Here is a 26,555-nt window from a genome sequence, read left to right on the forward strand (position 1 = left end):
TATTGCTTGTTTTGTTGACATACTGGTAACAATCCGTGGTCCATATAGGATTAGGTATAACTAAATGTTCAATTGCGTGCTTTCTCCAGATGCCGTTACTTGGCTGTCCAGCTATCTCCTGCCATCCCTGTGTTTGCTGCCATGCTCTTCCTTTTCTCCATGGCTACACTGTTGAGGACCAGCTTCAGTGACCCTGGAGTGATCCCTCGAGCCCTACCAGATGAAGCAGCTTTCATAGAAATGGAGATAGGTGGGTTTTCTAACCAGCTGGCAAGATGCTGTGCTTTAATTAGTAAGGGAATGGCATCAGAATAGTGGTTGCAGATTAACAATCATTTCTAGGCTTTTCCCTCTGAGATCATGCCCACCCTGTGCATTTGCTAAGGCAGCTGAAGCAAGGTTTGAAAGTCATGCTTCCTTTTTTATTCTTGTGTTGGGTTGCTTTTCGGGAGGGATTTGTTACCAAGGTCTGCTGCACTGTTCCCAAGAGGATGGTTATTTATTTATTTTTTTACTCTTTGGGCATCATCAACTCATTTGATTTTTTCATGAAAGCTATAAACCTTCTCTTAGTAAAAATATCCTTACATACATGCACATACATACAATTTTGTATGTAATTTCAAGGATTCATAGAACTTTTGAAGCACATTCATGGGTCCATGACCAAGAATTCCTGCTTTAGGAGAACACACAAGGTGAGAGGGGTCAACTATGGTGCCAGGAACCATTGAGAATCCTAGAAATGATAAGGAAGCAGTTACAGTTTCATTACAGAGCAGTCTGCAGCTAAGGGTAGGACTCTCTGGGATAGAGATAGAGTATTACACTACCTAGGAGCCAGGGTGGCTTCAGGAATTGAAGCAGGACATCCCAGGGCTAGAGAGGATAGATATTCTGGGAACTCACACTGGGAAAGAAGGCCACGATGCCAGTACTAGAGGAACTGGGAGCCCACCAGACCCAACAGCAGTGCCTGCCTAAATTGTTCTCAATTCCAGTACCCAAGTAGCTTGAGTCAGCATACAAGCCAAATAGAGTAGAAGAAAGGGACCCCGGACTTAAAAGACTAAAAGCTACATCAGTTGAGCACCAGTCTGTGATTAGCCTTTAGTTCTTTTAGGGTGTGTGTTTGCTTGTTTTTTTTTTTTAATTTTAACATTATTTTATTTAATTCAAAACACAAACCTGTCGGGGTTCTAATAGGTATTACATTTATTTATTTATTTATTTATTTATTTATTTATATTGATTTCAGAGAGGAAGGGAGAGAGTGAGAGATAGAAATATCAGTGATGAGAGAGAATCATTGATCGGCTCCTCCTGCACGCCTGCTACCAGGGATCGAGGTCGCAACTTGGGCATGTGCCCTTTACTGAATTGAACCTGGGACCCTTCAGTCCATAGGCCGATGCTCCATCCACTGAGCCAAACCTGTTAGGGCTACAGTTATGTATTATTTTTGAGTGAATTTACATTAAAAATATATTTGTATTGATTTTGAAGAGGGAGAGGGAGAGGGAGAGAGAGATGGAATATCAATGATGAGAGAATCATTGATCGGCTGCTTCCTGCACGCCCCCTACTGGGGATGGAGCCCATAACCTGGGCATGTGCCCTTGACTGGAATCGAACCTGGAACCCTTCAGTCCGCAGGCTCTTTCCACTGAGACAAACTGGCTAGGGCAGCTGTGGGCAAACTATGGCCCGCGGGCCGGATCCGGCCCATTTGAAATGAATAAAACTAAAAAAAAAAAAAAAAAGACCGTACCCTTTTATGTAATGATGTTTACTTTGAATTTATATTAGTTCACACAAACACTCCATCCATGCTTTTGTTCCGGCCCTCCGGTCCAGTTTAAGAACCCATTGTGGCCCTCGAGTCAAAAAGTTTGCCCACCCCTGGGCTAGGGTGAGAATTTACATTTTTATATTATCTGCTTATCCAAAAAATAGTGTCTTTTATATTTTCAGATTGAATTTTATGTCCATTAATAATTACATATATATAAAATTAATTTCAGAGAGGAAGGGAGAGGAAAAGAGAGATAGAAACATTAATGATGAGAGAGAATCATTGATCTGCTGCCTCCTGCATGCCCCACACTGGGAATTGAGCCCGCAACCTGGGCATGTGTCCCAACTGGGAATCAGACTATGATCTCCTGGTTCATAGGTTGACCCTCCACCCCTGAGCCATGCTGGCCGGGCTAAAAAAATTATTGACTTGTCTTTGTGCATGTCACCACAGGTTCCTTAGCAAGGTTAGCTCTGTTTTGCCAGATCACTGGGTTTGGGGGCCAAGCACGAGACATCATATTTGTGACCTCTGCATTTAACATGCTTCTCTCGATGGAAGAGTGCATTCTTGAGTTCATACCCATGGATATGTTTATTTTTATGCTAACAAGTTTTTGTCAACTTACATTCAGTTTTCAGCCCTGTACAGCAGGTCCTTGAATAACATAGTTTCATTATAACATGGATGAGATACCGTAGGAACTTAACTCTTGTTTATATTAATTAGCCTATGGTAAAATTGGTTTCATTATATGTCATTTCATTTAAAGTCACAGAACCTATCGAAGATGCTAAGTGAGAACTTACTGTACTGGGTATGCTATGGGTGAGGAGAAACGAGAGAAGAAGGCGGGTGATTCCCTTGCATCATAGCACTTCATAGGGAGGATGAGCCATGAACTCTGTCTTCCAGGTGCCTTCATGTAAAGCACATACAAAGGAATATTAAGGTGGCAGGTGCCATGCTGGTACTCATATCCTCTAATGAACAGCCATCCCCATCCTTGTAAGACTTGTGAAACACTGTTATTGTTTGATTTCACAGCATCCACCCCACTCTGCAAAAAAGGGAAAAATGTTCCATATGGCAGATATTTTTAAAATCAAAGTGAATTAAAAAATATTATGTTTTTAGAATTACCCTGCATAGGGAGAGTGCAATAAGACAGGCACTCTCATATGCTGCAGATGGGCGGCGTGCAAATCTATCAATTTGGGAAGCAGTTTGGCAATAGTAATATGGGCTTTAAGGGTTCATACCCTTTGACCAGTAATTCCACTTCTGTCCGGGTTTAGCTAAAGGAAATAGACAGATTTACACAAATTACTGTAGAAGGATTTTTAGGGCATCATTTTTCGTTTTCTTTTTTCTTTTTCATCTTAATATGGCACTAGCTATTTTAATGCTGGCAACTTCATATATTACTGCTCAGACTTCAACATGCTTTTCTTTTTTCTTTATGTTTTAGAAATTAATTTTAACACATGAATGTATTCTTGAGGAAGGATGGAGGGGGTTGGGATCAGAGTGTGGTGTTCAAGGGGATTTAGCTTTATTTGTAATATTATAACTTTGAATGTAGCATAATTTTTTAAAATTTATCCTTATTGTTGAAAGTATTACAGATGTCCCCCTTCCCCCCCATTGACCCCATCTTGCCCCTTCTTCCCCCCTGCCCCACTCCAGTCCCCTTCCCAGGCCTTCATCGCACTATTGTCTGTGTCCACGGGTGATGCATATATGCATATAAGTTCTTTGGTTAATCTCTTCCCACCCTCCTCTCCCCTTCCCTCTGAAATACACATCTATTTGCATGCAGCAGAATTTAAATAGTAAAAAACCAGAGGCAACTTAAATGCCCAACAATATGGAATGAGTAAATAAATAATAGTACATGAATATGATGGAATATTATATTGCCAATAATAATGTTTTCAGAAAAAAATAATAATAGAAAAATGTTTATTGTATAATCTTAAGTGAAAAACACAGGGTCTAACATTGCATTTATAACATGATCTCAAATTTTAAAAAAATCATAAATGTTTATCTGCTAAGGGAAGATAAAGGGAAAAACACTAAAATGCATGAATATCCTTGAGCTGCAAAAATATCTTTATTGTTTTATATTTTCTATTTTTCCAAAATTTTTACAATAAACATGTATTACTCTTATTTTAAAATAATTGTTTTTCTAAGTATTAGCCTTTTTTCCTGCATATATTTTATTTTTGCAAGATATTGTGAATTTTTTCCTGTCATCATTTGCTTGTCTACACCATTTTAAAAGGCTGCATAATATTCCATCCTATGCATGTATCATAATTTACTTAACCAACCTCCTATTATGACATTGAAGTTATTTCAGATTTTCACTATAAAAGGGACTCCATGACAAATATCCTTATGTCAATATCTTTTATACAACTCTTTGTAATTTTGATAAGTTCCTAGAAGTAGAATTCCTGGGTCAAAAATAAACACATTTAAAATTTTGATAGCCACTGCTACATTATTTACTTGTAATGCATAAAAATACCTTTTCCCCATCCTTGCCAACACTAAGTATTTTTTAATCCTCACCCAAGGATATTTTTCCATTGATTTTTAGGGAGAGAGAGCGGGGAGAGAAAGAGAGAGCGACAAACATTGATGTGAGAGAAACACATCAATTGGTTGCCTCCTGCACGTGCTCTGAGGGGTCTGGGAATCGAACCTGCAATTCAGGTACATGCCCTTGACTAGGAATCTAACCCATGACACTTCAGTGTGACGGCGGACACTCGCAGAACTTAGAAACATCGGCCAGGGCATCACTAGGCATTTTAAAAATATATATATTTTTATTGATTTCAGAGAGGAAGGGAGAGGGGGTGGGCGATAGAAATATCAATGATGAGAATCATTGATTGGCTGCCTCCTGCACACCCCACACTGGGGATTAAGGCTACAACCCAGGCATGTGCCCTTAACTGGAATTGAACCTGGTACCCAGTCCACAGGCCGATGCTCTATCCATTGAGCTAAACCAGCTAGGGCTCACTAGGTATTTTTATTCTTTTAAATATGTGTTAATATAGTAGGTGGAAGTGGTATCTTTGTTAATTCTTATTTCTTTGATTATGAGCGAAGTTGGATGTTTTCATTTCCTGTTTTTAGCCATTTTATTTCTTCTTTTATGAATATTTTTCTTTGTAATCAGCCAAAAACTTGAAAACACAATTTTTCACATGCACACAAAAGAATTGCATGGCACTCAGTGGAATCTGATGTTGAGAATCTACTCTGGAAATGTTAGTATGAAGAAGACAGTGGGCCTAAGGAACCTTTGAATACTCACTCCCATTGCTTTTAGACAACTAGTGAGACCTTTGGGTTCAAACAATGGCTGGCAGTGATGTTAACAGTCTTTACTGATCTACAGAAGCTACCAATGGTGCGGTGCCCCAGGGCCAACGACCACCCCCTCGTATCAAGAATTTCCAGATTAACAACCAGATTGTAAAGCTGAAATACTGTTATACGTGCAAGATCTTCCGGCCTCCCCGGGCCTCCCATTGCAGCATCTGTGACAACTGTGTGGGTGAGTAAAATCATTAGGGCATTGTCTGGGGGGGGGAAGGTTGAGTTGAAGAAGAAGGTCAGGGTATTTTTTCTTGAAAAAATTAGTAGGGGTAGATGGGAAAGCTAGAATTAGATAGGAAACAAGCATCTGAACAACTGTAAATCAACTGTACTTCTGTAGATCAAATTGGAATTTAAATATCTGCCAGTCTAAAAAAAAACAAAACAACCTTTTTGGTAAATGGGGAAATAAATGACCCGTTGGGTTTTTGTTTTATTAATCCTCACCCAAGGATATTTTTTCCATTGATTTTTAGATAGAGTGGAAGGGATGGGGAGAGACAGGGAGAGAGAAACATTGATGTGAGAAAGACACATCAATTGATTGGCTTCTGCACATGCCCTGAACGTGCTGAGGATTGAGCCTGCAACCGAGGTACACGCCTTTGACCGTCATCCAACCCGGGACCCTTCAGTCTTGGGCCGACACTCTATCCACTGAGCCAAACCGGCTAAGGCAAATGACCTGTTTTTCAAATCTATATTTTCTTTACTGGATCTGTTTCAAGTGGAACCCACCTTGCATAGGGTTCGAGGAGAGTCTACTGGAGGGCAGCATTGGGGAAGGAAGGACTTTGTAAGAAGTAGTATTCCCAAGAAGAAAGTTGTTAGCATTTATTGAGTTCCTACTATATACTAGGCCCTAGTAACTAGGCTCTATGTGAAGTGTTTTCCCTTTCTCTCATTTAAGGCTTGTAAGAATCCCAGGAGATAGGTATTATCCCCATTTTACAGATGAGGAAATAGGTGAAGCACCTTTATGTGGGTTCATATAATTAGTAAGAGATGAAGCTGGAACAGGTATGATTCCCAAACTCTCATTTTTTTTCTTTCTCTGCTGCTGTTACAAGGGTTTTGGGTGTATGTGTGTGCATAATGTATCTGTGCTTTTAGCCACATGTATGTGGTTTAGTTGTAATCACTGCCTACTGTGTACTGAGCCCTGGGAAAGATCAGAAACAGTCAGTAAATGTGTCTATCAATAGGCATATATGATCAATTCCTTATATTATTACTAGGCTTACTTCCCGCGTTCTTTATATATGCCATAGAATAGGCCTGGGTACATTGTTTTCTTCTTATTAGCCAGTTCTTTAGACAAAGCTTGAAAATATATCTTACTTTATAGGGTAAAAAGCTACATGTAGGTAGGATTTTTAGAAATTTGAACCCATTTTAGTTTATTTATTTATTTTTTAAAAAATATATTTTTATTGATTTCAGAGAGGAAGGGAGAGGGAGAGATAGAAACATCAATTATGAGAATCATCAGTCAGCACACTCCACACTGGAGACCAAGCTGCAATTTGGTCCTGTACCTTGACCAGGAATCAAACCATGACTTCCTGGTTCATAGGTTGAGGCTCAACCACTGGGCCACACTGGCCAAGCAAATTGAAACCCATTTTAAATGGGCCAGGAAACTTAATGTTTCATGAATGTCTGATGTGAAGGTTTTCATAAAGAATTCCCTCTCCTTATTAATATTATTTTTTTAAATATATTTTATTGATTTTTTACAGAGAGGAAGGGAGAGGGATAGAGAGTTAGAATCATCAATGAGAGAGAAACACCGATCAGCTGCCTCCTGCACACCCCCCACTGGGGATGTGCCCGCAACCAAGGTACATGCTCTTTACTGGAATCGAACCTGGGACCCTTTAGTCCACAGGCCGATGCTCTATCCACTGAGTCAAACCGGTCAGGGTAATATTCTTAAATATAAAGAACTCATACAAATTGATTTTTTAAAATCCTCATCTGAGGATATTTTTTCCATTGATATTTTTAGAGAGAGTGGAAGGGAGAGAGAGAGAAACATCAACGTGAGAGTGATACATAGATTGATTGCCCCCTGCACATGCTGACCGGGACTGGGGATCAAACCGCAACTGAGGTATGTGCCCTTGACCAGGGATCAAACCCGAGACCATTCGGAATGTGTGCTGATGCTCTAACCACTGAACAAACAGTCCAGGGCACAAATTGATTTTTAAAAAAGAACCACTAACATTTCAGTAGAAATATGGACAGTTTACAAAACAAAAGATACAATTAGCTAGTTAACATGAAAAAAATTATCCCTACTAAATATCAAAGAAATAAAAATTAAAGCAGGACCTTTTAAAATCTAGATAATAAGCAAGGAAAACCTGATAATGTTTAGTGCTGCATTCATAGGAGTGTAAATTGGAACAAACTTTTTGGAAAGCAACCTAATAAGATTGATAAAAACCTTAAGACATTTATACCCTTTGATGTCAATGATTACCTTTGTAGAAATTCCTAAGAAAATAATCAAGAATGTGGTAAAAGATTTAGGTGTGGAAATATGTACCTCAGGATTAATATAATAATGAAAATTTGAATTTTCAACCAGTAAATAACCAGTAGATAAATGGTTGAATAAATTGTGGAACATTCATATAGGGGACTTTTATGGGAAAACTTTATGCCAGAAAGTGAAATGAAATAAAACAGAAGACAGGCTATATGTATCAGTTAGACATTTAAAAAATATGAATATGTGTAAAGAGATATGAAAGGAAATACTCCAGAATGCTCTTAGTTTGTTATCTATAGGTTGTGGGATTATGAGTGATGATGTTTCCTTGTATTGCTTATATTATAAGAAAAAAAGTGATTTAAAGTACAGTAAAAATATATCTGTATAAACCTGCATTTCCAGTGTTTTTATATGATAGGTTTGTTTAGACTGCAGTGGTTCTCAACCTTCTGGCCCTTTAAATACAGTTCCTCATGTTGTGACCCAACCATAAAATTATTTTCGTTGCTACTTCATAACTGTAATGTTGCTACTGTTATGAATCGTAATGATATGCAGGATGGTCTTAGGCGACCCCTGTGAAAGGGTCATTCGACTGCCAAAGGGGTCGCGACCCACAGGTTGAGAACCGCTGGTTTAGAGTCAGACTTGAACATGTCATTCTTTTCTACATTTTTCTTCTCTTTTCTGAAAAGATATATTGTAGCCCTTTAACTGGGAGAGGTATCATTCTTACAGTCTTACTATTTTTGTCAGTATACAGTTCATTGTCCTTTAAAAATGATATGTATTATTCTTTGTGCCTTTTTGGTTCATTAAATAATACATGTTCATTGTAGAAAATACAGGGAGTACAGAAAGTGTAAATAAAATCTAATCCCAAACTCACTCTCCATTTTGCTGTATTTCTTTCCAGCCTCACTCTTGTTTGTGAAATTAGATCACACATGATTGAGTTTTTATTCCTACCTTTGTCATTTAACATTATATCTTAAGCATTTTTTACATCTTTAGTACATGTCTTTTGAATATTTTAGTTTAATGACTGTATATAATCCATCACATGGCTATAGTCTAGTTTTTTAAGGCAGTTTCTTATCATTAGATATTATTCATGATTCCATTTTATTCATTATTGTAATATTGTAATCAAAATTATTTAATATACAGATATGGTACAGTTAGAACCTTCATACATTTTTGGTGGGAATGTAAAATGGTTCACCCACTGTGGAAAAGTTTGCCAGTTCCTCAAAAAGTTAAGATATGGTCCAGCAATTCCACTCTTGGGTATATACTTGCATTAGTCTGCTTGGGCTGCCATAACAAAATACACAGGCTGGGTGACTTAAATAACAGAAATTAATTCTGACATTTAGAAGTCCAAGATCAAGGTATTGGCAGGGTTGATTTCTGGTGAGGTTTCCCTATCTGTCTTACAGGTGGTCACCTTCTTTTTTAAAAGTAATTTTTTAAAAAAATATGTTTTTTATTGATTTTAGAGAGGAAGGGAAAGGGGGAAAGAGGAGAGAAACATCATATGAGAGAGAATCACTGATTGGCTGTCTCCTGCAAGCCCCACACTGAGGATTGAGCCTGCAACTCAGGCATGTGCCCTGACTGGCAATCTAACTGATGACTTCTTGGCGCATGGGACGTTGCTGAGGTCACTTTGTTTTTACATTTAACTCTTTAATTCATCTGGAATTCATTTTGATAAATAGTGTGAAGGGGAAAATTTTAAGTTTTCCACCAAATAGCCAATTGTCTCAGTGTTTTTTATGGAAAAGTACTTCCGTTCACCACTGATTTTGTAATGTTGCTTTTATTAGACAGTAAATTCTTACACATTCTAGAGTCTGTTTCTGGCTATGCCACACCATTTTAAGTATTATAATTTTATAGTCTTTTACTAACTGGAGGTTAAGAAAAACCACACTACTCATTTTTCAAAAATTGCTTAGCTATTTTCACCTATTTATTCTTCCTAACTTAGAAGGCCCACCTACTAAGATTTTTCTTTGGAAAAGCAAAGTCTCTGCTGTTAACTGGCAGTGGGACTTAACCTCTCAGTTCCTTAGTTTTCTCTGCAGTAAAATGGGGAAAAGAATATCTTCTTTTGCTCAACTTCTAGGGCCGGGGTAGGCAACGCCTGGCACGCGTGCCAAACATGGCATGCCAGTAACTTTTGCTGGCACGCGAAACCCTTTCTTATAATCTTCCATTTACAATTTTTTTCTTAATATCGACTTTTTTATTTTTCAGATAAATTTAGTGTAGGTGCATCTTAGATAAATAAATAATTTTACATAACAAGTTATCTTAAAGACCATAGACATGGATTGACGAGAGAGGGGAAGAGCAATTTCTATGCCTCTGCCTTAACTCTCCCTGCCTTCCTAGATCCGACCAGTGTTTTGGTTTCAGCCTCAGATGCAACAGGTTTTCATTGACAAGACAACCGCCTCACCTACTTATTTAAAATTTCACTCTATAAAAATGAAACCTTCTCTCTCGCTTTGCCCACCAGTACTAACGAAAGGGGAATAAATTTCTGTTTCTCTTGGCAGCAAAGTCCCACTGATAATATCAAATGGAGTGATAAAGTTTTCTGTCGGACTATCAGTGTACATGTATACATTAAAAAATAAATGTATTTTTCATCATCATATACTGAGTTTTTGTCGCTCGAATGAATTTTATTATTTCTTCAAGGTTCTTCACATACATACACCTTAAGAGGTATCAAGTAGGCGTAACATGTTCTCAAAAAATTAGGGTTGGCACGCAGAAGAATTTTGAGTCAGAGATTTTGCTGGTTTTGGCATGCACTCACAAAAAGGTTGCCCACCCCTGTTCTAGGGTGATTGTGGGGATCAAATGAGATGGCTATGAAAACATTGTGAGCCCTAACTGGTTTGGCTCAGTGGATAGAGCGTTGGCCTGCGGACTGAAGGGTCCCAGGTTCGATTCTGGTCAAGGGCATGTATCTTGGTTGCGGGCACATTCTCTGTGGGGAGTGTGCAAGAGACAGCTGAATCAATGTTTCTCTCTCATCGATGTTTCTAACTCTCTATCCCTCTCCCTTCTCTGTAAAAAATCAATAAAATATATTAAAAAAAAAACATTGTGAAAAAGTGAAAAATGGAAACCAGTTTTTTACAATTAAAATAGGCAATGATCTGTGGGTCTTTGAATTAGTTATTCAGATGTGAATGGTGGGGTTGCACTGTGTTTTGGAGGCTTTGACACTAGATTCTCTTTTTCCCACAGAGCGCTTCGACCATCACTGCCCCTGGGTGGGGAATTGTGTTGGAAAGAGGAACTACCGCTACTTCTACCTCTTCATCCTTTCTCTCTCCCTCCTCACCATCTATGTCTTCGCCTTCAATATCGTCTATGTGGCCCTCAGTGAGTATGCAGGGCAGTGCCTGTTGTTGGAGTGGGGGTGGGATGGGAGAAGACTTGAGGACAGCTTAGGGGACTGGTTGCATTTCCTGGTGGGACTTTACCATTGTGAAGGCACCTTAGGACCAGCTAGAAATAAGCACTACTGTCTGCTCTTGAGTAGGGCTCCAAACCTCAGCTCACATCAATCAGTATTTACTGAGTGAGTTGGCCTTCTCACTGGCCTCTGCTGGGGACCATGGCCATAATAACTGGTTTGTACCCAGAGTACTGGGCATTTCTGAGGTGATCCCAAAGGTTGGGGATGTATTTTGGCTGTCGGCATCCTCTCTTCTTCTGCTTTATAATATCTGCCCTATGCCACGTGGTAGAAGGGGTTATATCTGAGAAATGCCTTTTAGTAGCTTCTGGTTTACTTTGGGAGATAGAAAATACACACCTATGTGTGTGCATGTGTACAAACACATACACACACATAAATCAGCAGATAACAAATAAGAGCAGAGGGGATGTGGAATTAAAGGAGTGGTCTTAATCAAAACAACTTCCTGGCAAGGGATGAGTTCTCAGATGGATTTTGAACAAAGGAGAACACGGATTGGTGAGGAGAGAGGATTTTTAGGAGTGTTTCTTATTTATTTTATCTATGAATGAATATCCCCCTCCATGCCCATAGTGAGGGCTAAGGAAAAGGGAGGGGAGCCAGATGCTTGGCTTCTGCCTGATTCTTTAGACCATTTCCAGGTCCTGCATTGGAGATGTGAACCCTTTGGTCAGGAGACTACCTCTTTGGGGGTGTGAGTGCCTTGTCTGGGCGAGGGCTTATTTCTTGCCAGCTTGTAACAAGGGGTAGGGAGGAGGAAGTGAGTAAGTACAGTATTAGGATAAATGTGCATTTTTAAAAAATTAAAGCCACTAATTTTTTTTTCTCTACTACTACTCCCAATTTCATAGAATCCTTGAAAATTGGCTTCCTGGAGACGTTGAAAGAAACTCCTGGAACATATCCTCCCTGGCAGTATGTCCCTGTGAATCCTTTTTAAATTACTTTCCAGCATGCTTTCTCTCTGCAGTTCTCCCATCATCGCATTTTTCAGACAACAGAGAGTGCCAAATTCTGGAAAACAACGTAGTCTTAGTGGTAGCAATCAGAATGGAAGATGACCAAGACTTAAAGGGTGGCGTTTGCTTTACCCCCTTCTCTACTGCCTCCCTTTCAGTTCCTTCTGATCACACACTCACCCCTGCCTCTGAGTGGGCTATCTATGCCTCAATATATCTCTTATGTCACTTGCTGGAAGTCCACCTTCCTGTTACAGCTAATGTTTACTTTGTAGAGCAGTTGCATTTCTGAAAAGGAAATTCAGATGGGATTTCTATAAATCACATCCTGTTTTTTTCCACCAATTTTTCATATATAAAGTTTTATTTTTGGATGGATTTTCCATTAGCAGTGATGGCCAGCATTGTTTAGTTTTGGCCCCCTCCTAAACATCCCCTTCAAAAAGCTAATGATCTAAAAACAGAGGAACACTTAAATGTGCTAGAGATATTAGAGAGTTACTCATAGTGCACAGACAGGAGTCCTTTACCTGTCATAAGGGATGTACCCAGTGAGTTTAGAATTCATCTGTTATGTATGGATACTTGGCAATTTGTGACGTGTTCAGAGAGGTAAAGACTGGTGCCATGAGAAGGGTGAAGCATTGAGTCTGCTGGTGTGGCTTCAACATTCCTTAACATCACCTCACTGTTCTAGAAGTACTCATTTGTTTCTTCACACTCTGGTCCGTCGTGGGACTAACTGGATTTCACACTTTCCTTGTGGCTCTCAACCAGACAACCAATGAAGACGTGAGTCAACCTTCCCATCTTCTCATCACATATTCTTTTTTTAAATGTATATTTATTTATTGATTTCAGAGAAGAAGGGAGAGGGAGCGAGACATAGAAACATCAATGATGAGAGAGAATCATTGATTGGTTGCCTCCTGCATGCCCGCCCCCTCCACTGGGTATCGAGCCTGCAACCCGGGCATGTGCCCTTGATTGGAATCGAACCTGGGACCCTTCAGTCTGCAGGCCGATGCTCTATCCACTGAGCCAAACTGGCTAGGGCTCATCACATATTCTTCTTTTTCTAAAGCCTATTCTCTTGTTACCTGCTAGAGAACTGAGTCTCCAGGGCCTGGGAGGTTGAGGCAGGCAGAAACCTAGCGTGGGAGACTGTTAAATCTGAAGTGTGGAGAAGAAAGCAGACTGTTTTGTTTGGAACTGAATGCCTGTAGAGAATTAAGAGGAAGAGGTTGAATGGTTGGAGAGGTACAAGGTCCTTAGCTATTCATAGGTCTTTAAAGACTAATTGGTGCTTCTGGATTAGGGATGTACAAGGACAGGTGCACGGAATAAATCCTTGCTTTTTAAAAGTTACCAATTAACCCATGTTCATTGCAGAAAATCAGAAAATACAGATGAACAAAAATATCAAATAAGTCCCTGTAACTTTACCTTCCATACATTACCACTGTTAATGGTATGATTTATAGTCTACAGTTGTCTAGACTTGTTCCTGTTTGTTTATGTGACTATATATTTTGAATTTTTAAATGAAAATATATACATATTGTTTAGTTATCTGCTTTTTTTTCACTCTATTGTGGATATTTTCCCATGGCTATGCATTGTATTTCTTTTTTTTCTATTGTGGTAAGATATTCATTATATAACATGTACCATCTTAACTATTTTAAGTGTATAATTCAGTGGCATTAAGTACATTCATCTTGTTGTGCAACTATTACTATTACCCATCTCCAGAACTTTTTCATCTTCCCATGCTACATGTATTTCTTCAACATAAATTTTAATGTAAGCCTTGGCTTTTATCTTGCAGATCAAAGGCTCATGGACAGGGAAGAATCGAGTCCAGAATCCCTACAGCCATGGCAACATTGTGAAGAACTGCTGTGAAGTGCTGTGTGGCCCCTTGCCCCCCAGGTACTCAGGGGACTAGAAGGTCCTGGGACTCTTGGGTTGAGCAACTCAAGCCAATCCTGTTGCCTGGTATGATGCCTCCTTCTGAATGTGACCTTTTGGTGTCAAATAGGACTTCCCAGGGATAGGACACCCAGGGATTGTCCCTTGGTGCCATATCTACATGGACCATAGACCACAGGATGATTATTTTAAAGAGATGACCTTTCATTCTTATTTCATTTGTTTCTTGCCCTGGTTAATGTAGTATGCTCTGGTTGTGGAAGAGAAAGTGAGTGGAAGATAGGAGGCATGTGCTAGGATCAGGCTAGACTGCCAAAGGGCAGGTTTATGTTTTCCAGTCCACACAGCAAGGTTCAGAGGGTGGGTGGCTGGAGGGGGGAATGGGAAGTGCTTTATTAACTGTCCTGTCTCCTTCAGTGTGCTGGATCGAAGAGGTATTTTACCACTGGAGGAAAGCGGAAGTCGACCTCCTAGCACTCAAGAGACCAGTAGTAGCCTCTTGCCACAGAGCCCAGTAAGTGTTCCCGACTTCAAGACATTAAGGGTAAGCTGGTGATGGAGAGTGTAGGCTAAATTTACACCTTAGAGATACAGTTAGGCAATTTCGTGTTCAATAGCCCCAGCTTCCCTGTCTCTGCTTTTGCCCTGACATTGCCTCAGATCTTTGTGCCCATGTGGTATAGATTAGGATCTACTCATTTCTTCGACATTCTACTGTGCTAGACGCAGGATACACTAGTGAACAAGGCAAACCATGTCCCTGCTCTCAAGGAGCTCACTGTCCAGTGAGACGAATGCTTTCTGTAAAGTAGATAATTGTTCTCTACTTTGCTTTTCCTATATGTTGAAGTTTCTGTTTTGAATTATAGCAAACCCATTTTTATATATTATCATCATCATTTTGGATGTAATGTTTCTGATAAGTCTGGTCTTAAATCCTAACAATTTCGATTAGTAATTCTCAGTTGAATGTGGGGAAAGGTGATATTTTAGAATCACTTTGGGGGCATTTTCAGACCACATATATCATCTAAAAATGTCACCACCCCACACTCTTTGGTTTAGAATCACTGTTTTGGAGAGCCAAGTGTTAGGGCAGAAACAAGATTGAGACCCACTGAGTCAGGTCTTATTATACAAGTACGTTATAACATTTTCTTGTGAAGGAGAGGGGCCTCTGTAACGATCTGTGGTCTCTTATTATTATTATTATTATTATTATTAATAATAATAATAATAATGGAAGCATCTCTCCTAACAGTTAAGAATAGAATTCAAAGAAACATCAGTTGTACTCTGCTGAGAAGACAAGGATAGTCTGGTCTTGGTTCTGAGTTCGGTGCCGGTGGTTGCATATCTGTAACATCAGTGTGGTTGATGGGTTCAGAGGAAGAGCTCAGTGTCTACTGATTATCTCCATTTGGATTTTGAAGATGAGCTTATTTTAAAAAATATATTTTTATTCATTTCAGAGAAGACGAGAGAGGGAGAGAGAGATAGAAACATCAATGATGAGAGAGAGCCACTGATTGGCTGCTCCTGCACGCCCCACATGGGGGATCGAGCCCACAACCCAGGCATGTGCCATGACCAGGAATCGAACCGTGACCTCCTGGTTCATAGGTCGATGCTCAACCGCTGAGCTACACTGGCTGGGCAAGGATGGGCTTTGTATTGAATTTGTTATCTTTCCCTTCTTAGGCCCTAACAGAACATCTGAGCTCAAATGAGATGCCGGAGGACAGCACTCCTGAAGAGATGCCACCCCCGGAACCTCCAGAGCCACCACAGGAGGTGGCTGAAGCTGACAAGTAGCCCATCTATGGAAGAGACTTTTGTTTGTGTTTAATTAGGGCTGTGAGAGATTTAAGGGGAGAAGATAAGCCTGAGACAGAGAACAAGTAAGCTATTTTTCTTTGGTCTTTATTCAGCCAATTGCACACTGGCATTTTCTTGCTGCAAATTTTTTTTTTCCTGGACTCAAGGCAGTCACAGAAGATGTCAGTAACCTCTGGTAACTGGACAAATGGGTCTCTTGGGCCCCTGCACTGGTTTTCCATGGAGTCTCCTTGGACTCCCCTTTCTTCCCTCCAGATCTTAGCTCTCCTGCTTGGTGTGGTTGGTCCATTTGTGGGGTTAAAGGTTCTTGAGACTGGCTCAGATCATCTCCAGCTGCTGCATGGCAAGAGTCCAGAGGTGATCACAGAGAACTCTGGCTAGGGAATCCTAACTGGATTCTTGAGGCTTCCTAATTGAAGAGGATGGAGAGTGGGGTTAGAGGATTCTCCTGGCTACAAAGTGCCAACATTGCCCACAAATCCTTTCAGGAACGGGGCAGGTAGCTTCCACTTGTTGTATTTATTCATGTAGTTTCTCCTTTGTCCCCCATCCACTTTCTAACCCCCAAGCCCCACTCTTTTCCAATTAGAGATATGTAAGTAGTTGCAGTATAGATAACAATTTACATGTCTTATAGATTACCCGGAAACTTTTTAATACCCGTGCCATTCTCATTGAGAATTCATGAGATGCCAACAGCATCATCCCTTGCACTCTCTGTCTCTTATCTCCTCCTTTCTCACTAGTCCCATTTAATTTGTTTTCCTTCTGACTCTTGCTCTTTTAGGAGCAGGAATGGCAGTAATAAAAGTGTGCACTTTGGCGATTCCTCTCCTCAGAATAAGCCTGAGTGCTCACTGAAACACTACACCCCCCAGACTCCCTGTGTGAGGCCTGCAGAGGCCCTGAATGCACAAATGGGGAAACCAAGGCACAGAGAGGATCTCTCCTCTCCTCCTTCCCCTCCCCTCCTCTCCTTCTCCTACATTCCCTCAAAAAAGAAAAAGTAAAAAAAGACAGCTAGTACTTCCAGTAGGCCTCAGCTGAGTGAGGAGGGAAAGCCCAGCACTGCTGCCCTCCCGAGTGACCCACTCCAAGGCCTTGGCCCATCTCGGGCTTGATAACCACACCAGGGGCTTCCGCCAGCCTCGCTCTTCCAGCACTTCCACCGGCAGAGTCCCAGAGCCACTTCACCCCTGGGTGCGGGCTGTGACCGCCCCCCCACCCCCCAGTCAGCTCTGCTCAGGACCTGCTCTATTTCAGGGAAGAAGATTTATGTATTATATGTGGCTATATTTCCTAAAGCACCTGTGTTTTTCTCTTTCTAAGCCAGGGTCCTGTCTGGATGACTTACGGGGAGGGGGACCTGTAAATCAGAACTTTTAATCTATTTGAAAGTGATTAAACTGTGTCTAATGCAAACTGCCTGCCTCCTCCTTCCCCTTTCCATTTCAAGAATCATCATGGGGGCGTGAGTGTCTTTGTGTGGTAGGGTGGGATTGGGGTGGGGGTAGAAGGGGTTGCTAGTTCCATTTTCTGGGGGACCCTTCAGTGGGAGAGATAGCTCCCAAACTCTCCATTGATTTCTACTACATTCTGGGCCAAAGCTCACCTTATTCTGGACTCTAAAGAAAGGGCTTTCAAGGCATTATACAATGTTAGCAAGATGGGGAGGGTTGGGGGTATATTCACTTAAGAGAGCAAGTTCTTTATTGAGATGTTGTGTTAATGCAGATGAATGCCGTTAATTGTAAATGAGTCTTGGTTACTAAAGGAGGCACATCAGCACCTCTCTTGGGAAATACTTCGTTAGTGATCTTTTACAAGTGATGGTATATATTTCATTTTAAGTGGTCTATAATCAAGACTCCTTGCCAATTCCTATCTTACTCTTTCCAGTTAATCAGAATGAATGAAATTTGGCTGCTTCCAGATTTTTCTCTATGTCTTTCTATTTTCCTTATACCAGGATTTGAGTTGAGAGGGAGGGAGGGAGGGAGGGAGGGAGAGAGACAGAGAGAGGGAGAGAGAGAGAGAGAGAGAGAGAGAGAGAGAGAGAGAGAGAGAGAGAGACTCGGGCTCTTCTCTTCTCTGCCTCTACTTTACGAATCTCTTTCTGGCTCTCTCAGTCCTTATAGTTAGTTCAAAAAAACGCCAACTCTGGAGAGTTTGGAAGCTATTAGATTTTTTCCAGTTAACTTACCACTCAGATGAATCTCTTTTTAGTCAGTTCTGAGCCCATCCTGTCTCAGCCCATCTTCTCTCCCGGATTAGGACGGATTTCTCTCCTCCCTTAACTTACCTCAACCACTCTTCTGCTGACCCTTATGTCAGTCAGAGGAGCTTTCTCTTTCTAAGGTGAAGGGTCAACATGGAAATCTCCTATCTCTTGTATAAAATAATATATTTTAGCTTTCTGCTTTTTCATGCTTCCTGCCCTCTTTCTTTACCTATATAAATCTTCTGTATTTAAGACCTTGGCCTGAAGATCTATTCCATTCGTACCATGCACCATCTGGGACTGTCCTTCGTTTGAGTTCTGATCAGAGGGGAGATTGAAGAATTGGTTTTTTTAAATGGCTTGCATTATTTCCCTCTCTTCCCTTCTTTTGCATTCCTTCAGTTTCCTATGCACCCCACTTCCCCATGTGAGGATGGTTGGTCCAGGTCCAAAAGCTTTGGGGGTTGGTGGGGTTTGGCTATTTGGGGCCATTTCTTCATGTCCATTTGGCTCTGGGGCCCTCCTTGCCCTAGCAGAAGGCATACGCTCTCCCTTTGCTTGTTTCCCCAGGGGCAAGTGGTGGGCTCTAATTCTATAGCAGCTAAATTCCATTCTTCCTGTGCTAACCTACCTGCCTTTATCCCAAGGGCCCTTTTCCTATTGACCAAATTGCTTTACCTTTTTGGGGAAAGAAAAAGTATTTTGTTTTTAAATCTATTTTCTAACTTAAATGCAATTTAATATGTAAATCTCTGCATTTGTGTGTGAACCTACAAATATGTATGTGTGGTGGTTTTTTCACTCTCTGGTATTTCTTAATAAAGAACCCTTTCTTTTCGGGGAAAGCCAATTAATGAAGAAGACTTGAATGGTTTTAGAAATACAGGGATGTGTGCTTCTTTGTGCTTCTGTCTCATTTCTTTACTTGTGCCTAGCATGAGTGGCTGGCCCCCTCCCCCACCTTTTGACCCTCTTCCTTTGAGAGGGCTTTCAGCCTAGTGGGGCAGAGAGAGGAGCCTGTCTAGTGTCTGGTACCCCTCTGGGACCACTTGGATTGGCTCAAGTGGTAACCTAGCAACCCCATCCCTCTCTCTGTGGCCTGGCCCTGTTAGTCCTTTTTTTCCAGCTCAGTTTATTTTATACTCCTGAGGCTGGGGCCAGGCTAGGGAGAATCACCAAGGGATCACAGTAAATAGTTTTTAAAAAATGATGATTTGTTCTTGTGCTTTGGTGCTATTAAAGAAGAGCAATGTTTCTAATAATTCAAAAAACATTTGTGTCAGTTTTGAGAATACATTTTATCCATCGCTTGCTGTTCTTAGGTGATAGGTTTTAGAAATAGTATCAAAGGCTAAAATTATGACTCTCATTACCTTTAAAAGATGCAAGCCCAACTTGCAAAAAAGATCGTCATTGTAAATTTCATGTTTCAAATAAATATGAAAGGAGAATGGGAACTAAAAATCTGTATCTGTAAACTTTCGAATGGCATATAGAACATCAATGGAAGTGGAAAAACCTGGTGTAATTAACTGGGCCGAATTATTTTACAAATAAACACAAAACATGTTTTTACAGTTTTAATATATACAGTGAATTTCCAGGAATGCAACCATTGTGTAAATTCAGGGAAGATAGTACTTTATTTTGTTCAAAACTTTAATAACATTTGTCACTTTTGAAAATTGTGTCACCAATAGCAATGCCATTATGGATTTTTAAGTTGCCATTATAATGTACCTGTATTCATCTTCCTTTGTAGCAGTTGAATCCACAGTGAATCTACATATATAAGTGCAAGCATCTGACTTCAAGTATAGTATTGCCCAGGCATTTACATATTGAAATACATATTATTTTATTATAAACTACTTTCCCTTTATTTCTCCTTTATATTATAGTTAGTGTATTATACTGCTCTTCTGGAAATTATGTGTATATGCAGGTTATAATAACTATGAAATTTCTTTCAGGGTGGCAAAGGGTTTATTACAAAACATTGTATATATCCAGGGAGGTTTGGAGCTGACAGGGTTGAGAACCATTGGACTCTCAAATGTCCTGTTCTACTTCTAAATATTTGGAAAACTTAGAAAATAAACAAATCTCTTCCTCCCTTCATACCTGTAATGTGCTTTTTAATTTTAAAAGTAACTCATGTCCATTATTGACAATTGAGAAAGTATAACCAAGTAAGAAGATTTTAAAAAATCATCCATAACCTCATTACTAAGGTATAATAATCATTGTCAGTGTTTTGGTGTATTTCTTTGTAGTCCTTTTTGTGCATGTATACTTTTAAACGTAACTGGAATTCAACTGTGAATATAGTTTTGCAATCCTGCTTTTTTAAATTAGCATTTTTCATATCATTAGAAATTATTTCTTCATGACTCCATAATATGTACATAACTCTTCCCCTATTGTCAAGACATTTAAGAGTTTCCCATTTGTCATTATTATAAATAATGCCACGATGAGCTTTTTAAAAAAATCTGTGAACATATCTGTGATTATTTCCTTAGGATAGATTCCGAGGAGTGAAATTACTGAGTCAAAGGGAGTGTTCTTTGAAAGACTTTTGGCAAATATGGCCAAATTGCTTCACACAAAGGCTGTCCCAGTTTGTCCTGCCAAGTAGTGTCTCAGAGAGCTTGCTTCATGTCTCATTTAAACATTTAAACACATCTCATTTAAACACTCCATAATTTTATCATTGTAAACTGGTATCTCAGTATCACTTGATTTCTATTTCTTTTGTTAATAATGAGTTTAAACATTCTTCCACATCTACCTTTGCCTTCTTTCTTGCCATTTTTATTCTGTGACTTAGCTGTCCAAATCCCGTGTTTATTTTCCTTCTGGTATTAGGGAATTTGCTACTCAGTTCATAAATTGTGAGTTTGATAGCTCACACTCCACCATGGGCCAGGAAATGAGGGGGCCATGATTTAGAAGTGGTTTTATAACTCTGGAACCTGGAGTGGAATTACTTCCCTGACATTCCATGCCTTTTCATTTCTTTTTAAAATATATTTTTTATTACTTTCAGAGAGGAAGGGGGAGGGAGAGAGAGCGATAGAAACATCAATGATGAGAGAGAATCATTGATCAGCTCCCCCACTGGGGATTGAGCCTGCAACCCGGGCATGTGCCCTCACCAGGAATCAAACCGTGACCTCCTGGTTCATAGGTCGACGCGCAACCACTGAGCCACCTCAGCCTGGCTCTTTTTGTTGTTGTTAATCCTCACCTGAGGATATTTTCTTCCGTTGATTTTAGAGAGAGTGGAAGAAAGGGAGGGAAGGAAAGAGAGAGAGAGAGAGAGAGAGAGAGAGAGAGAGAGAGAGAGATGAGAGAGAAACATTAATTGGTTGCCTCCTTGACTGGGAATTGAACTTTCAGTTCATAGGCCGACACTCAACCAATGAGAAACACTGGCCAGGGCCCCCTTCACTTTCTTCAAGCCTGCTGCCCCTGTCCATTTACAGCTACGTGGCTCTTCCAACATGACCAAAAGCATTGTACTTTTTTACTCAGATTCAGACATGATGATTATTTGCCATAAAATCCAGCATCTGTTGGATGATATCCCTGAAAGGAACATACTGATCATGTAGCGGTGCCACTTGCACTCTCTCTCTCTCTCATCAAATTAAGTACGGATTTACCACAGGTCACATAGACAGCTACTGGTAGAGCTAAGACCAGAACCCCAGGTGCCCGGAATCCCTGTCAGAGAGCTTTCTGGCGTAACCCAGGTACAGACAGATAAAGGGTTTTGAGTAACTCCAAGTGTCTCTTGACTGAAATGAGCCTTTCTTTCATTTACCATTCAATAAATACTTGTTGAAAACTGACCATGTGTTAGGGTTAACTTTAGGAGAAATTGCACTGCTGATCCCATTCTCTTGTGAGTTGAGAACCAGCAATGATTTTTAGAAGTTTTTTGGTGCCATTTTGGAATCATTTGACCAATGGTCTCTCCATTTTAGGCATACAGAGGGCTTACTATAAATAGTCGAGCTGATATGGGGGTGGTTGTTGGGCTTTGTGTTAAACTTAAATCTCTTAACTTTCTCCCCACACCCCTGCACTTAGGTTGAACTGATGGTGGGGTTTCTTTAGCACAGGAAGTCAGGAAGTTGCCTTGTCGGTTCCCACAGTCAAGTTGGCTGTCCCTTTGTGAGGGCCACTGCCTGGGCTCTTTCTGACGCTATCCCTGGCAGGTCCCAGAGGCAATGGTATACAAATGCTATATTGGTAACTGTGAAGTTATAGGAAAAGGTGAAGCCTACATATCAAATGCTATAGAATTCCTTTATTTAGGGCCTTCCTAGAGGAGGAGTCTTGGCTGGGTCTAGAGGAGAGGCAGTTCCTTCCCACTTGATTGTGTTGTTGGCTGAATAGTATAGAATGAGGCTGAAGTTGTGTGAGAAGCTAAGGTAGCCTCTATTGTGAAGGAGGTGGGAGAGCTACTTCTTTTCCCCAGCTCGGAAACCTCATACCTCATCCTGAATTTCCTGACTTGGCGGGGTGTAGGGGGGGGAAGGTGTTGGATCTCACTGAGACTATAGTGATCAGTGCCCTATTTTCCCTTTAAAAACCTCCTTTAACTTTGTTTTTTAAATATATTTTTTTATTGATTTCAGAGAGGAAGGGAGAAAGGGAGATTGAAAGAGAGGAATGTCAGTGATGAGAGAGAATCATTGATCAGCTGCCTCCTGCACGCCCAACACTGGCGATCAAGTCTGCAACCAGGCATATGCCCTGACCGGGAATGGAACCACGACCTCCTGGTTCATAGGTCAATGTTCAACCACTGAGCCACGCCGGCCAGGCTAGATCATTCTTATTTTCAGAAATGTGTATGTATGTAATTACTCAAAGCCAGGTAACTAGTAAGTGGTGGAGCCAGGATTTAAAGACACTATAGTTTAACTCCAAAGCCTTTGGTCTTTGTCACTACACTAACCTAGGGGTCCAAGGTGAGACTGGCCTTGAAGGGAGTGAAATGCAGGTACAGGGTATTGCGGATTTAGGGGATCCATTCACTGAATGTTGATTTTACGGATATTTCATATACACTACTTTACTCAATCTTCGTAACAACCCCTTGGTGCTAATATTGTTATTCCCACTTTATTGATGGGAAAAGTGAGACTCAAGGAGCTTAAGTGACTTGTCCAAGATGACCCAGCTAAGTGAGTGACAAAGCCAAGACTTGAACTCAAGTAGGCCCTAACTCAGGGGTGGGCAAACTTTTTGACTCGAGGGCCACAATGGGTTCTTAACCTGGACCGGAGGGCCGGAACAAAAGCATGGATGGAGTGTTTGTGTGAACTAATATAAATTCAAAGTAAACATCATTACATAAAAGGGTACGGTCTTTTTTTTCAATAGTTTTATTCATTTCAAACGGGCCGGATCCGGCCCGCGGGCCGTAGTTTGCCCACGGCTGCCCTAACTCCTAGCGGCTAAGCCTTACCTGTCCTAGAGGAGCTCCACTTGCTGTCCCCAGGCGCTGAAGGACTCGAGGGCAGAGGAAGAGCCCCACTGCCCTGTTTAAAAAATATATATTTTTATTGATTTCAGAGTGGAAAGGAATGGGAGAGAGAGAGAGAAACATCAGTGACGAGATGGCATCATTGACCAGCTGCCTCCTGCGTGCCCTACACTGGGGATCCAGCCTACAACCTGGGCATGTGCCCTGACCCGGAATCGAACCATGACCTCTTGGTTCATAGGTTGATGCTCAACCATGGGCCCCCACTGCCCCTCTTGAACCAGCCCACCCCCCATCCTTCCAAGGGGAGCTAGAGGCTACAGCTGCCTGGGCCTCTGACATTCCAGGCTGCGGGTAGGGGTATAGGGTCTCTGTCTGTGAAGACTCAGCCTCTTGGACCCCAGATCTTGGTTTGTAGGGCTCAGGGAGCCACTTTCCATCTTCTGGATGTTCATGGGGCTGGACAGGAGGGTCCCGCAGCCCTGCCTGGAGGAAGAGCATTGGACCCTGGGCTGTAGCCCCACCTGACACTGTCTTTTTGGCCCCTCAGGTCTTGGCCTTCAGTCTACATTTCCTTGTTGCCCCTCTTCACCTGCATTCATTAGAGTCCTTTCAGCCTGTATTCAGCCTATAGGCCCTATAGCTCCTCTAGACCCCTCCCCAGGGCAGAGGAGGAGTTCAAAACATACTTTTCTCAGCCTGACTTTTCTTTTTCTGATATTTTCCTTTCCCCAGCTTAGACTTAATAGATAGGTGCTACCCAGGGTTTTAAAAGGGTTAGGAATATCCTTGGTGTGCCTGTGGTTTTAAAATGCTTTGGGCATTATTCACTTCCACTCCCCATCTTTCCAGAAGCCTGAGCCTAAGGCAGCAGGATAATGACGTTGCTGCTACCCCAAATTGGAGGCCAGAAACTTGGATGTATTGATTTATTTAGTTTCCCCCAAATTAAAATATTTTTCCTTTTTAAATATATATAAAAATAATAGATAAAAAAGGAAACAATAGATACTTTTGAAATGGAAATAAAGCAAGAATGTAGAAAGTGAACACTTCCCTCCGTTACTCCACCAATCGCACCTGGCTCACCTCACAAGATCATCACTAGTTACCATTTGATTCAGATCTTTCTGGTCTTAATTCTTGTGTATGTTTTTCTTTTCTTAAAATAAATCACCCTATAAATAATGTTTTAGCACTTACTTCTTCCCCATAACATAGCACAGACTTCTATTACAGTAAGAACATTTGTATATTATTGAATAATTTAAAATACTAAATTAAACAATAAAAAAATTACAAAGATTTTCCCTGTGTCAAATATTTTTTACAACGTCATGTTTAATGACTGCATGGTATTGCGTGAACTAACCATAATGTATCTAATTCCCCATTCGTGTTTTCAGTGTCTTACAGACAAAGCTGTTGCAAATATCTTTGTCCATGTATCTATGTGTACTTGTAAGGCTTTCTGTGGATTGAATCCTTGGAGGGGAATGGGTTAAAGGGTGTTAAAGGCACACTACCGAGGGTCAGATTGCCCTTTGGAGGGCTGGGGGGGCCTCTGAAAGCTGTTGGACTTCCTACTCAACCTCAACTTGTCTGCTGCTCAGTTTTCTCCTCTGTATACTGGGAATGTGAAGGTACCTACCTTGGGGATACCATGATGATTATGAGAAGAAATGCAAAGCACTTGAGCCTGGCAAATGTGTCAGTACTCACTAAATTACAGGCATTATTCAGTGCCTTTGGGGTTTTGAGGTCATCTGGGCTCCTCCTTGCTTCTTTAGTGAAGATAATGCTTACAGTTTCCTGAGGCCCGCTGCCACTTACAGCAGTGGGGCGAGTGCAACTGAGAACAAAGCCTGGAAGCAGAGTGGTCTTGTCTCCCCTCTGGTGGCAGCTCTCACTCCAGTTTTCTATCTCTCATGGAGTTAATACTGACAGAAACAAAGGAATCCAGGGTCTTCGTCTCAGTTCTACCTCCCAAGAGATGATGTAGCTTCAGTGATCACAGGGTAGGCCTCAGGAAGAGGTGGCCTCAGAGGAAAGGCCCAGCTGAATTCAACGTTCCCCTTCCTGGACACTGGACAACCCCCAGTTCAGGCCCTTTCTCATTGGAGTAGAGGTCTTCAAGGCTCTTGTGGGTCTCAACCTGTGGGTCGCGACCCCTTTGGGGGTCAAACGACCCTTTCACAGGGGTTACCTAAGACCATCCAAAAACACATATATAATTACATATTGTTTTTCTGATTAATCACTATGCTTTAATTACGTTCAATTTGTAACAATGAAATTGGGGGTCACCACAACATGAGGAACTGTACTAAAGGGTCACGGCATTAGGAAGGTTGAGAACCACTCTTCCAGGAAGATACTCCCAACTCTCAGACCCCAGCAAAGGACTGTAGCCCTGGGAGCCTGAGATGGGAGGGAGGGGCTGGTTAGCAGGAAAGGCAGAGTCAGCTAGAGCTTCAAAATGGAGCTTTAGGTCTGCAGGGAAGGGATAAATGTCCCTGAAAGGACAATGGAGGACATTTTTCTGAGTCCAGCTTTGAAGGAAACTGGTGTGTTCCCCCAACCCTCTCTCCATAAGAAAGATAACTGGAGTTCTAGCCAGTTTGGCTTAGTGGACAGAGGGTCGTTCGGCCCTTGGACTAACGGTCCTGGGTTGGATTCTGTTCAAGGGCAGGTACCTTGGTTGCAGGCTGGAGCCCCAGCCTTGGTTGGGGCACATGCGGGAGGCAACCAATTGGTGTTCCTCTCTCTTGGTCTCTCCCCCTCCCTTCCACTCTAAAAATCAATGGAAAAATATCCTGGGGTGAGGATTAACAGAACAACAACAACAAAAAGAAAGATAATGAGATGGTAA

At 41.1% G+C, this 26,555-nt stretch overlaps 1 protein-coding gene across 1 annotated transcript in view; it reads left to right on the forward strand.

Annotated features, from left to right (window-relative positions):
- Positions 1–20,298, forward strand: part of ZDHHC9 (zinc finger DHHC-type palmitoyltransferase 9) — a 33,816-nt gene extending 13,518 nt beyond the window's left edge. Inside the window, exons 3-10 of the mRNA XM_059679929.1 lie at positions 90–250; positions 5,226–5,384; positions 10,986–11,123; positions 12,075–12,121; positions 12,870–12,974; positions 14,014–14,117; positions 14,535–14,631; positions 15,819–20,298. Coding sequence (XP_059535912.1) covers positions 90–250; positions 5,226–5,384; positions 10,986–11,123; positions 12,075–12,121; positions 12,870–12,974; positions 14,014–14,117; positions 14,535–14,631; positions 15,819–15,932 — 925 coding nt within the window. The 3' untranslated portion in view covers positions 15,933–20,298. The remainder of the gene's footprint in view (positions 1–89; positions 251–5,225; positions 5,385–10,985; positions 11,124–12,074; positions 12,122–12,869; positions 12,975–14,013; positions 14,118–14,534; positions 14,632–15,818) is intronic.
- The last annotated feature ends 6,257 nt before the right edge of the window (positions 20,299–26,555 follow it).

This window comes from Myotis daubentonii, chromosome X (assembly GCF_963259705.1).
Source record: "Myotis daubentonii chromosome X, mMyoDau2.1, whole genome shotgun sequence".
Classification (NCBI taxonomy): Eukaryota; Metazoa; Chordata; class Mammalia; order Chiroptera; family Vespertilionidae; genus Myotis; species Myotis daubentonii.